The sequence below is a fragment of the Salvelinus namaycush genome, chromosome 22, assembly GCF_016432855.1.
Source record: "Salvelinus namaycush isolate Seneca chromosome 22, SaNama_1.0, whole genome shotgun sequence".
In the NCBI taxonomy this organism is placed as follows: Eukaryota; Metazoa; Chordata; class Actinopteri; order Salmoniformes; family Salmonidae; genus Salvelinus; species Salvelinus namaycush.
The window spans coordinates 33,438,499-33,451,446 of record NC_052328.1 but is presented as its reverse complement, the minus strand read 5'-3'; the positions used below and the strand labels follow the sequence as shown (position 1 = coordinate 33,451,446).

The following is a 12,948-nucleotide window of genomic DNA, read 5'->3' as shown; positions in this document are numbered from 1 at the left end:
CTCTGTCTCTCTGTCTATTTCTCTGTCTCTGTCTCTTTCTCTGTCTCTCTGTCTATTTCTCTGTCTCTGTCTCTTTCTCTGTCTTTCTGTCTCTTTCTCTGTCTTTCTGTCTCTTTCTCTGTCTCTATCTCTCTCTCTCTCCCTCTCGACATCCCCAGTACTTTTCCAGTTCATAAGTTACAGCTGGGCCGAGCGCCAGATGTGCTGAATTTAATGAGAGAAATGATCGAAGGCCGTAGGACAGTCAACGGAAATTGGTGATTAAACTCAACAGCATAGCAAACGCAAAATAATCTATAGCAGTTTTTGTATGTGTTATTGTTTCATTAGTGGTATGATTTATCGAACTAGTCTGTAAGCATGATAGAGGAGAGTTGCAGGTGCTTTTCGGCGCTCTGCCACAAAAGCAATGAGGGAGTTCCAATTCTTTCAAATTCCTTCAGCAGACAGTAAGAAGAGCAGACGGCACTTCAACCTGTGAACTAAGTTTCCACAAGAAAGACATGTTTTTGCCATGTTTTTACCCTGGGTAATATTCCAACTGTGTTTTTACCCTGGGTAATATTCCAACTGTGTTTTTACCCTGGGTAATATTCCAACTGTGTTTTTACCCTGGGTAATATTCCAACTGTGTTTTTACCCTGGGTAATATTCCAACTGTGTTTTTACCCTGGGTAATATTCCAACTGTGTTTTTACCCTGGGTAATATTCCAACTGTGTTTTTACCCTGGGTAATATTCCAACTGTGTTTTTACCCTGGGTAATATTCCAACTGTGTTTTTACCCTGGGTAATATTCCAACGGTGTTTTTACCCTGGGTAATATTCCAACGGTGTTTTTTCCATGGGTAATATTCCATCTGTGTTTTCTCATCTCTCCCTGTTCCAGGCGTTGAATAACAGCGTGTATAAGAATGTCTCGCCATACGGCTCACTCAACAACATCGTTGATGGACTCAACACCCTGACAGACCACTTCTCCGACCTTTCCCTCTCCTCAGAGTCCCGCAAGCCAAGTAAGAGACCCCCGCCCAACTACCTGTGCCACCTCTGCTTCAACAAGGGCCACTACATCAAAGACTGCCCCCAGGTAGGACACATGCTGAGACAGTCCTTATTCTTTTATGTGTTGGTTTGTTTGTTTATTTGTTTGTTTGTTTGTTTGTTTATTTGTTCATTCATCCATCCATCCATCCATCCATCTATCCATCCATCTATCCATTCATGTTTTTTTTGTTCTACCTCTAATTCTATTGGTTCACTGTCTTTCGATTCCAAAATGCTACTGGCTGCCATCGAGAGCCAAAATGGCATCTGAGTCATGTGATCATATTTCCAGCCAATTATGTCCTTTTGAAATTGGCCAGTGGCAGTGGCATCTGTGTGGCTGTGCCCTGACCTAGTTGTCAGACAGACAAGTCTCTGTCCTCTGTGGTCATGAGTGTGTTAATTGGGCAGACAGACGGACTACCGAACGTCACTATGAGAGAGGAGTAATAGGATGAAGTTGACCCTAGTTGCTGATCTTTGGTTGGTTTAAGATTTTCTCCACTAATGGTTAACGTTAGGATTGGTGGAGTGGAAGTTGATCCTAGATCTGTACCTAGAGGAAACTTCACTCTAAGAGTATGGAACCAGCGATATACGAATCACATTTTCATCATCAGTAGATTTAATTTTATCATTAGCCAGGATATTTCATTTGTTTTAAACAAACACAGTAGGATACATACATTTCTTTCTGTGAGGCAAATGGACGTAACCATGGCGAATCAGCATCAAGTGCCAGCTGGGAGGTTCCATGGGTACCAGAGTGTGACCAATGGGGTCCAAGCTGAGCTCTCTTCTGCTTAACAGAATCGTTACAGGACTCTATGGTACTGATGGTACACATCTAGACATATAAATAGAATGAGTAGAATATGCTTTGGAACCTCTCACATTGGCAATTTGACCGGTAGACTTATTCTAGAATTGTGGATCTACCCACCTATTGATTGGATGATGTATGTATGGGAGACATCACATGATGTTTTGTAGTAACCAAAACGATCACATATTAGGATTGCCTACTTCTAGTAATGATAAATGTGTAGATGCACCTTAAAACACAGTAGAATCAATGCACATCGATATGTTGCAAGCATTGCATTATTGACATCACGCTGTATTATGTGCACTGCCATGCTGTAAAATGTCACAATAGCACAACTGAAACAGCATTCGGAGAGATTATGGAGCACAAAATGACTATTGTGGTTTTCACATACAGGCACTTTGAGGAACGTTCTGTCTCTTTTGCCTTGTAAAAGCAAACTTCATGGTCTGAGTTTATGTTTGAAAATGAAATATCTGATTTCGAAACAGGGACAATGACAGTTTTTCTCAGAATTCTGGTGTGGAGAAGTTGTTAGATAACCCTATGGTGATGCCAGATATCCTCTTCTTCTCTCTCTCTTGCTCTTTCTCTTTCTCTGTCTCTCTCTGTTTATCATGTGTGTGTATTTTGTAGAGCTTGCTGGTTAAGACCTGACAGAGTCAACACTAATCCTGTCTTTGTATTGTGTTGATGTTGTAAATCTGTGCTTGATAGTGATCACTGTGTATTTAAACCATTGAACCGGTCAGTTGCAGGGCAGCATTTACAGTGTAGTTTAGAGAGTCAGTGGAAATGTTATTACCACCAAACCCTCTCGACAATATACCGCTACGAAACCAGTCTAGACTTCATGGGCATAACTGAAATGTGTGTGTGTGCATGCGTGTGTGCGCGCACGTACGTACGCGTCGGCGTAACTCAAATCACAGCGAATTTGTCGGAGCTCCCCAACTGTTCGTTAAACTGCAAAACGGATACACAGAAAACACCAGATCTCCAGCGTGTTTCAACCACACCTGCATCACATACATGACATACATGGAAGACACTCCAAATGAGTGCAGACCTGGGCCAGATACAATGCATATGTCCAATACTTGAATTTATTTGAGGGGTGCTTGATTTACAGTAGCTTGGAGTTTGCACTTTGTGCACTATTCCGTTGATTCCATTGTACTAGGTGAACTACATCAAGTACAGGCCAAGTATTAGAAATGATTTGAGCTTGATTTAGCTTGGAAACTAGATCAAGCGCAGCTCAAGTATTTGAAAGTATTTGAGGAGTGCTTTATGTAGAATGTAGTTTGAACTTTGAGGACTACTCCATTGGTTCCATTGTACCAAGTGAACTAAATCATAATTTGATGAACTAAATTGAATGATATGTTTATGAATCAACCATAGCTCAAGTTTTTGAAAGTATTGGACAGACGTACTGTATATATTTGACCCAGGTCTCAATGAGTGTGATGTTCTTCAAGCGGACGTCCCTAAGGTGCAGGACTTCACAGGCCTCCATTTGCTGGGTTTGTGATCCTTTACAGTAATGTTCTGTTAAACCAAAGTTTCTATGGAAATTAAGGTAACAGACTGTACTTATTTTTATAGTAACTTACAGGTAACTGGCTGCCAGTAAGTTACCGTAAAAACAACATGTTTTTTTTACAGTGTACTCTCCATCTCCCAATACTCTTCTACCCCCCGTGTAATAGTCCCCAGTTCTTTCCAGCTTAGTCTGTGATGTTAACGCTTCCCTCCCTCTATCCTCCTAGGTACAGTGTTGTAGTCTCTTCCAGGGGGCTTTTTTCTTCCTCTCCCCCCTCATTCTCCATCAGTCCTCCGTAGTTACTGAGGAGCTGGAGGGGTTAGTATGGAGTGGTACTACAAGGATATTCCTCTCCTCTCTGTCCTTGTATCCTTCTCTGGTATGACTAAAGAGGAAACGCTGGTGGCAGTGTCATAGGACTGGTCCTCTGGGAGCTCTCTGCTCTCCTCTCTCCTCTCCTCTTCTCTCTCCTCTCCTCTCCTCTCTTCCTGTCTGCCTGCCATCATAGGGTGACCGAGGTGTTATGTAAACAGGCTTTTATTTGGAGAACGAGGTCGCTCCCCCAGTTCTGACTAGAATGTCCTGTTCATTGGGGCCTGGCGGCCTGGCTGCCCCCCTGGCGCACAGCCAAAATGTCTTCCACTTTCGTTCATGATTTGTTTGGTGGCCTCAATCGCGAGGTCCGCCTCTGATGTTTCCCTAATGAAAATTATCCATTGATTGACTTCCACTTGCCATGTTTCCCCCTGTACAGGGATTAACACATGGAATATTTGCTGTAATTTGATGTGTGTGGGGAGGGGGGGTCACTGAGTCACTCCCTCATCCAGTGTCCATCTCCCCTCTTCCCCCTATCCCCTTCTCCCCTCTCCTGGCCAATGACCTCAAGCTGCCCTGCTCTACACACTGACATCAGCCCACTCCTACACCCAGCATTCTCTTCTCATGACCAGCACTCTAGAATCTATCTCGGCTGGACAGAGAGGGCAAAGATTTTGGAAATATGGGCAATGCAGTGCTACTGTAAACTGTGAAATTGTTGACATCACATTTATAGTATTTGAGGTCAGTTAGTGTCAGGGTTTGGGGTTAATTCCATTCGAATCCAGTCAGTTCAGGAAATGATTAGTTGCAGTGGTGTAAAGTACTAAAGTATAAATACTTTAAAGTACTACTTAAGTAGTTTTTTGGGGGTATCTGTACCTTACTATTTATATTTTTTACTTTTTTACTTTTACTTTAACTTTACTACATTCCCAAAGAAAATAATGTACTTTATACTCCATACATTTTCCCTGAAACCCAAAAGTACTTGTTACATTTTGAATGCTTAGCAGGACAGGAAAATGGTTGAATTCACACACTTACAGTATCAAAGAGAACATCCATGGTCATCCCTACTGCCTCACTAAACACAAATGCTTTGTTTGTAAAGGATGTCTGAGTGTTGGAGCTTGCCCCTGGCTATCCGTAAAAAAAATTATACAATAAAAAAATGGTGCTGTCTGGTTTGCTTAATATAAGGAATTTGAAATTATTTATACTTTTACTTTTTACACTTAAGTACATTTTAGCAATTACATTTACTTTTGATACTTAAGTATATTTAAAACCAAATACTTCTAGACTTTTACTCAAGTAGTATTTTACTGGTTGACTTTTACTTGAGTCCCTTTCTTTTAAGGTATCTTTACTTTTACTGAAATAGGACAATTGGGTACTTTTTCCACCACTGTATTTTATTAAGGATAGCTTTTTTTTAATGTAGCTTAACTTCTTCTAATGTGAAGTAATTGGTGGCTTGGTAGACTATATTTTCAGAGTAGCTTCCCCAACACTGGAAACAGCAACAGCGGAAGCTATATATACACACATTCCAGTTCCATAATCACTATTTGAACAAAAGGCATATTATCCCTGCTGGATAAAAAGAGCTCTGTTTGTCGGATCAATGAGCTTCATGTGTTTTTTGATCAACACTGACTCAGATGGTCGTCTTGGCCTTGTTCGTTCTCTGATATCTGACTCACTGATCGGCTCTCATCCTAGTCAGAGCTAGATAGATAGAAACAGGCCTAGTTTCTTGGTTTGGTTTAGTTTATTAAGAGCCCCATTACTCACAACAATAGTAGCCTACATGGTATCTGTGTAACTTTTTCTAATGAAGTTGACCCTCTCAAGACCAAGTATCTATCATGCAGGTGAAGATGTCTCCAAACGTCATGGTATCTGTTCAACCTAATGTGGTGTGTTACCACATTAAGCATTAAGTGCTATTCCTCACACCCTTGATGTTGACCATAGGTTTGACCTGAACTCACACATGCACGCACACCTCAGATGTCTTTGTTCTGTCTGTTATGGGAGTGATGATGATAGACATTTGTCATAGGGTTCTGCTGACTGCTCATGTTACCGTGTGTGTGAGTGTGTGTGAGTGTGGGTGTATACCACTGTGAAGTGATCCTGGGCACACCAGAAGGCAAATGGCTGTTTAAATTGTCTTTAATGTGTAACTATAAAAATGTTTTGTTTTTCTTCTGGTGATGAACTTTTTAAAGACTCCAATGCTGTCACTACTGGCAGAGTAGTTTGTGCACAGTGGTGAACTCCTTCCTTGTGGTTGCGTAAACTTAACTAGAAAAACGTGGTCGTTGAATTGTAAAATGCTTCAATTACAGTTTTCTGCCATTCAACAAAGGAGCAAAAGCTCTGTCCAAAAACTCTTACCGTGGTGATTGTGTAAGCAGTTTTGTTTTAATGATTCTGTTTTCTGTTGTATTGGCTGGATGGAAGAGGTGACATCATCAAATACACATTATATGTGTGCAATTTGTGTTTTACTGTGTTGTGACATAATCGGTGCGAAACAATTAGTCCGGTCACACCCATTTTCCTAACGTGTGCATGTCAGCACGTGTGTGGCACGTGTAGGTGCGCGTGTGCACATGCATGTGTGTGAGCGTGCATTCGTGTGTGTGTGTGTGGTTTCAGTCATAACGGTCTCAATTGAACCTGGGCTGTAGTTTCAATCCAGCTCAGCGCCTTTAGCTATTACCATAACCTCATATATCAACACAGTGCTGGTTCCTTCTGGAGATTTGATGTTGTGTGTGTAACAGTATTGCTTCTGTCCCTCTCCTCACCCCAATCTGGGCTCGAACCAGAGACTCTCTGAACACATCAACAACTGCCTCCCACAAAGCATTGTTGCCTATCGCAAAAGTTGCGGTCATTGCAAAGCAAGGGAAAGAACAAATTCAAGGTCTCAGAGCGGGTGTCGTCACCAATTGAAATGCTACTAGTGCGCACCGCTAACTAGCTAGCCATTTCACACATGTATCTCCGCACCAACCAGTGATCCGGCATCAATGCATCAATGTAACAGTGTTGCGTCCGTCTCTTTCTTCGCTCCAACCTGAGATTTCATCCTCAGACAATTGCTTTAATGTTTGGTGTAATTCTCTTATGCCACCATGATTGCGCAAAACACAGGGCCCTATGATTATGATGTATGGGCAATAGAGGAACACACAAGGGGATGTAGCTATATCGTTCTTTGCGACTTCAACATCCCGACGTCTGCATTCGATTAATTTCTTTCCAACTCTCTCTTTCCCCTCCTTGCCTCTTTTAACCTCACCCTTTCCCAATCCCCTCCAACTCACAAGGCAGGCAATACGCTTGACCTCATCTTTACTAGAGGCTGCAGGCCTACTAATCTCACTGCAACCCCCCTCCAGGTCTCTGCGGGTGATGTTCCTGTAGGATTGTATCCTAGTTGCATACTGTACTATATGTTTTCACGCTGGGAACTATAATGGTTGCATCCCAAATGGCACCATATCCCATATATAGTGCACTACTTTTGACCAGACCTATGGGCACCGGTCAAAAGTAGTGCACTATATAGAGAGCCATTTGGGACGCAGACAATGTTCTCCTTTTAGACACTCCTCTCCTCTGATTCACTGACCTGTACTTAAATATAATCATGTGTTTACATTCCCTTGTATTCCTGCCAGCTGTTTAGTGAGCTTAGCAGGCCATCCCTCTTTCACAACATCTCATTATCTCTCTCTCTCTCTTGTTCTGTCCTGTCTGTCTGTCTGTCTGTCTGTCTGTCTGTCTGTCTGTCTGTCTGTCTGTCTGTCTGTCTGTCTGTCTGTCTGTCTGTCTGTCTGTCTGTCTGTCTGTCTGTCTGTCTGTCTGTCTGTCTGTCTGTCTGTCTCCATGTCTATGTCTCTAGATAGAAGTTTTGCTATGGGCAGACATTTTGATATGGACAGACGTTTTGATATGGACAGTAGGGAAACATTGAATCTGCCTTCCTCAACAATACTGTAGCGAGAGATGAAGACTGACTTACGGTCATATTTTCTGTGGCAGTTTGAGATGTTTGATTCTGGTGGTGTGAAGCCATATAGAGTTTCTTTGTATCAGGCAGGGGATGGGGTGTAACATTGTCCCACCTATTCCCTATATACAGATGTAGGATCTTAATTTGAGCCAATTTGCTACAGCTGAAAATGATCCTGCAGCAACAGGAAATTTGATTTATTATGTGGATTATAATTAATGTACATTTTTGTAGGGTTAACACATTTTTCATTAGGGCAAATCAAGACTGAAATGTTAAGGTTGAAATGACAAACTTTGGAAGCCTTTTTAAAACATACCATTTTAAAACATTTTTGAATATTCTCAGCAGCAAAAAAGTGATCAAGTTAAGATCCTACATCTGTAGTGCGCTACTTTCGACCAGACCCCTACGGGCCACTGTATAGGGACTTGTGTGCCATTTTGGACACACCCTGAGAGGAGATAGAGCGAGAAAACACACACAGTGAGAGCAACTTCCTCCTAAAGGAAATCAAAGTTAAAAGAATGATAAAAGTCAGGTTTCCTGCCTCCCTCCTGCTGGTTTGGGCTCTGCACAGGAATCCCACTCTTCCTCTGTCTGTGTTTGTGTGTCCATGTGCATGCATGCATGTGCCTCCCAGTGTTGTTCTGGGTTTTGCTAAGACAAAAGTCAGTCTGTCCACTTCCTGTTGTTGTAACCATGACTCCTGACCCACTTCTGTCTGTGGCAGGGGGCTCTTATGTCATCAAACGGGGACAATGGCAGGTAAACTCGTCGCTGCTTAACAGTCTGGCTCTATCTCAATCAGTCTTTCCGCGATTCCTTACATCGTATCTCCTCTTTCTTAACCATATTGTGAATTATGTTTGGTTCTCTGAAAATAGTCAAACTTAACTTTTCACTCACTCTGTGCTCTGATTTAGTTTTCACGCTCACGTCAGCCCCAAGCCATGGCATGTATCTGGAGTCTCTCCGTAGTGGAGAGAGGAGAGGCTATATATCCCTTTCAATCTGTTCTGCAATGTATTCTCCCAAAAGACATCCTGATGATGTTTAAAGGAAATTGTATTAACCCAAGATAATAATTTTTCCATTAACTTTTATTTGGATATAAACTTTCATATACTGTACTGTAGTCAATCCCAAGCCCGCTCTCAGTCGTTATACTAGGATGTGTCCCAAAGGGTACCTTATTCCCCATATAGTGCCCTACTTTTAACCAGGGCCCATAGGGAATAGGGTGCCATTTGGTTTGCAAGCCTAAGCCTATAGTAACAGAAGAGTGGAGAGGGCAGGAGTTAACACAGGAGAATAAACAGTAGGGTAGAGGTGGGTCAGTACCTCCTCTTATATCCTTATGTAATCAGCTGATGAAAGGAACAAGCTTTTCTCTTAGTGTGTCTTATAACGAGACTTTATACACAATATCTAATTCTCGCTCTTTTTTCACTCTGTCTGTCTGTCTCTCTCTCTCTGTCTCTCTCTCTCGTTCTCGTTCTCGTTCTCTCTCTCTCGTTCTCGTTCTCTTGTTCTCGTTCTCTCTCTCTCGTTCTCTCTCTCTCTCTCTCTCTCGTTCTTTCTCTCTCTCGTTCTTTCTCTCTCTCTCTCTCTCTCTCTCTTTGGTTCACAGACCTCAGACAGACCTATTTCTCTGTTGCTTGTGTTTTCTCAAAGGAGAGGAATTTGATATTGTTTGTGTTTTTTTAAGTAGAATGTGTTCTCAATAACCTACCATTTAATAATAGGCTAATATGAAGTTATCAACAGGGGATCTTGTTACAGTATTCTACATTCATAGGCAAACAATATACCTTTCACTAATAGGACACAACATAGGAATAGCACTTTTTAGACCACAGTGAAGCTGAAGTCTCATGTAACAGATTTAGACTACATCCTTTAGACCACGTTATGGAGCGTTCATGCAGGCTCAGCATACTGACAGCCAAATATACTGTATATATTGTCAAATATGTATTTATGATTGGCTTTTTCAAGTCCACATCATTGATCTCTGATGGAAGACTAGACAACATCAGATGTTTTTCTGGACTTGGCCGTGGCATGTTAATGTATAAGCTTAGCATACCAGAGAAAAGCAAGGTTGAAGGTCAGGGGTCAGGTGATAAAAGCAACCTGATGTCCTGTCAGTAGGAGCAGGTCACTGATAGCACCTCTTTAAATTGATGTTGATTTACTGTAGAGCAACTTTTATTTGGGATGAACTATCTCTTTAATGCCTTGATGTCTTAATGTATAACCTCTTGACTTCTTGATCACACAACATATTGAAGATTAAATTGGCAACACTCTTACTACATGCTTAATACACGCTTACTACATGCTTACTATATGCTTACTACATGGTTACTACACACTTACTACATGCTTACTACATGCTTACTACATGCTTGCTACATACGTACTACACACTGCATGCTTACTACATGCTTACTACATGCTTACTACATGCTTACTACATGCTTACTACACGCTTGCTACATGCTTACTACATGCTTACTACACATTTACTACACACTTACTCTCTAAAAATAAAACCAGTCAGATGACTGCAGAAATCAGACCTTCAGAGAGATGAGCAGTGGTTTATCTCTCTGCTCTCCTCACAGTGACTCCTAACCACATCTGAATGAATGGCAGTGATCTCTCTCTCAGACAGAAAGACAGACAGACAGTGAAGCAGCCCTGGTACTGTGGTGGGTGTCAGGGAGCAGTGACTGACACTGAAGGCTTTGTATTGGGGGTGAATGGGCACCATTGGAGAAGGCCCTAGCTGTGACACACACACACGTACACACACACACACACGTACACACACACACATCTACAGATGGGAATGTTTTGTGGTGATTAAGGCTCCTATTGTGTGTCTGTAGGATATCCAGACAGAGAGGTCAGGAGGCAACCTATATTGATTGCGTCCCAAATGGAACCCTATACCCTACATAATGCACTACTTTTGACCAGAACCCTATGGGCCCATTTCGGACGTGGCCCAAATGGCCCATAGGTTCACTCAGTAGGGTGCTTTCTGCTACTCAGTGGAACAACAGAGTATTGATGTGTGTGTGTGTGTATGTGTGTGTGTCTGTGAGTCAGGGTTTTAATATAGATTTAGGATTCATATGCAATGTATTCTTCCTCTGTTTCCCAGCTGTGCCCCGCAACAAGTATAGTGGAGTGCATAAGAAGTAGTTTGAATTCAAAACAGATTGCCATCAAAACTATAATTTCCCCTTTTCTCTCTCTCCTTTATCTCTCTCTACCCCCCTCTCTCTCTACCCCCCCCCCTCTCTCTCTCTCTCTGTCTCACACTATCTCACACTCTCTCTCACACTATCTCTCTCTCCCTCTCTCACACTCTCTCTCTCTCTCTCTCTCTCACACTCTCTCTCTCTCACTCTCTCTCACACTCTCTCTCTCTCTCTCTCTCTCTCTCTCTCTCTCTCTCTCTCTCTCTCTCTCTCTCTCTCCAATAAACTTTTTCGCTAAGGAAAGCCAGAGCAAAATCCTAGGTGCCATTGCCTGCTGTTGTCCTTGAGCAAGACACTTAACCCCTCAAAAATAACAGCTCCCCTGGTGCCCAGTATGTATGTGTGACTTTCGGAGGGTTTTAAAATCGGAAGTCAAATTTCGGTTGGACCAAATTTCGCTTGGACCTAATCTTAACATACAATTTAGACATCTCTCTCTAAGTGTGGTAGGTTCAGGGAAGCGGTTGGGGTGGCGGGGGAGGTACAATGCACTCTGGGATTGTTTTTGACAGTATGACCCTTGATCTTCCTTTAAGTCGCTCAGAGGGCTCTGTCTCTGGCTGGGGCTCAAGCACAGACACTCACAGGTTCCTCAACACTAGAGAGAGACAGGATGGGGGGAGGAGAGAGAGAAATTGACATTTAATTGAGAGAAAGAGAGAAAGACAAACACCATTGTAAATACAACCCATATTTATTTTCCCTTTTGTACTTTAACTATTGCACATAATTACAACACTGTATACTAGGAAAGTCAGTTAAGAACAAATTCTTATTTACAATGACGGCCTACCCCGGCGCCCCCCTGACTACCAATCACGGACGGATGTGATTCAGCCTGGATTTAAACCAGGGACTGTAGTGACGCCTCTTACACTGAGACGCAGTGCCTTAGACCGCTGCTCCACCCGGGAGCCCTCCATAATAGACATATTATGACATGTGAAATGTCTTTATTCTTTTGTAACTTTTGTGAGTGTAATGTTTCATGTAAAAAAATGTTTGTTTATTTCACTTTTGTTTATTATCTATTTCACTTGCTTTGGCAATGTAAACATATGTTCCCCATGCCAATAAAGCCCCGTAAATTGAATTGAATTGAGAGAGCGACAGAGACAGAGTCCTAAAGCACACAAAAAACTATACATACCTTGGCCTAAACATCAGCGCCACAGGTGACTTCCACAAAGCTGTGAACGAGCTGAGAGACAAGGCAAGAAGGGCCTTCTATGCCATCAAAAGGAACATACAATTCGACATACCAATTAGGATCTGGCTAAATATACATTGATAATAATTTGTAGATCCCATTGCCCTTTATGATTGTGAGGTCTGGGGTCCGCTCACCAACCAAGAATTTACAAAATGGGACAAACACCAAATTGAGACTGCATGCAGAATTCTGCAAAAATATGCTCTGTGTACAATGTAAAACACCAAATAATGTATACAGAGCAGAATTAGGCCGATAACCGCTAATTATCAAAATCCAGAAAAGAGCCATTCAGTTCTACAACTACCTAAAGGAAGCGATTCCCAAACCTTCCATAACAAAGCCATCATCTACTGAGAGATGAACCTGGAAAAGAGTCCCCTAACCTCTCTGGGATATGTGGGACGCTAGCGTCCCGCATGGCCAACATCCAGTGAAAATACAGAGCGCCAAATTCAAATAAATTACTATAAAAATGTAACTTTCATAAAATCCCACATGCAATACACCAAATTAAAGCTACACTTGTTGTGAATCCAGCCAACGTGTCAGATTTCAAAAAGGCTTTACGACGAAAGCACACCAAACAATTATGTTAGGTCAGTACATAGCCACAGAAAAACACAGCCATTTTTCCAGCCAAATAGATGAGTCACAAAAAGCATAAATAGA

General features: G+C 42.0%; 1 protein-coding gene across 1 annotated transcript in view; it reads left to right on the top strand.

The window, feature by feature from the left end:
- Nucleotides 1-12,948, top strand: part of LOC120017767 (zinc finger CCHC domain-containing protein 24-like) — a 66,639-nt gene that overhangs the window by 16,065 nt on the left and 37,626 nt on the right. Inside the window, exon 2 of the mRNA XM_038960740.1 lies at nt 890-1,090. Coding sequence (XP_038816668.1) covers nt 890-1,090 — 201 coding nt within the window. The remainder of the gene's footprint in view (nt 1-889; nt 1,091-12,948) is intronic.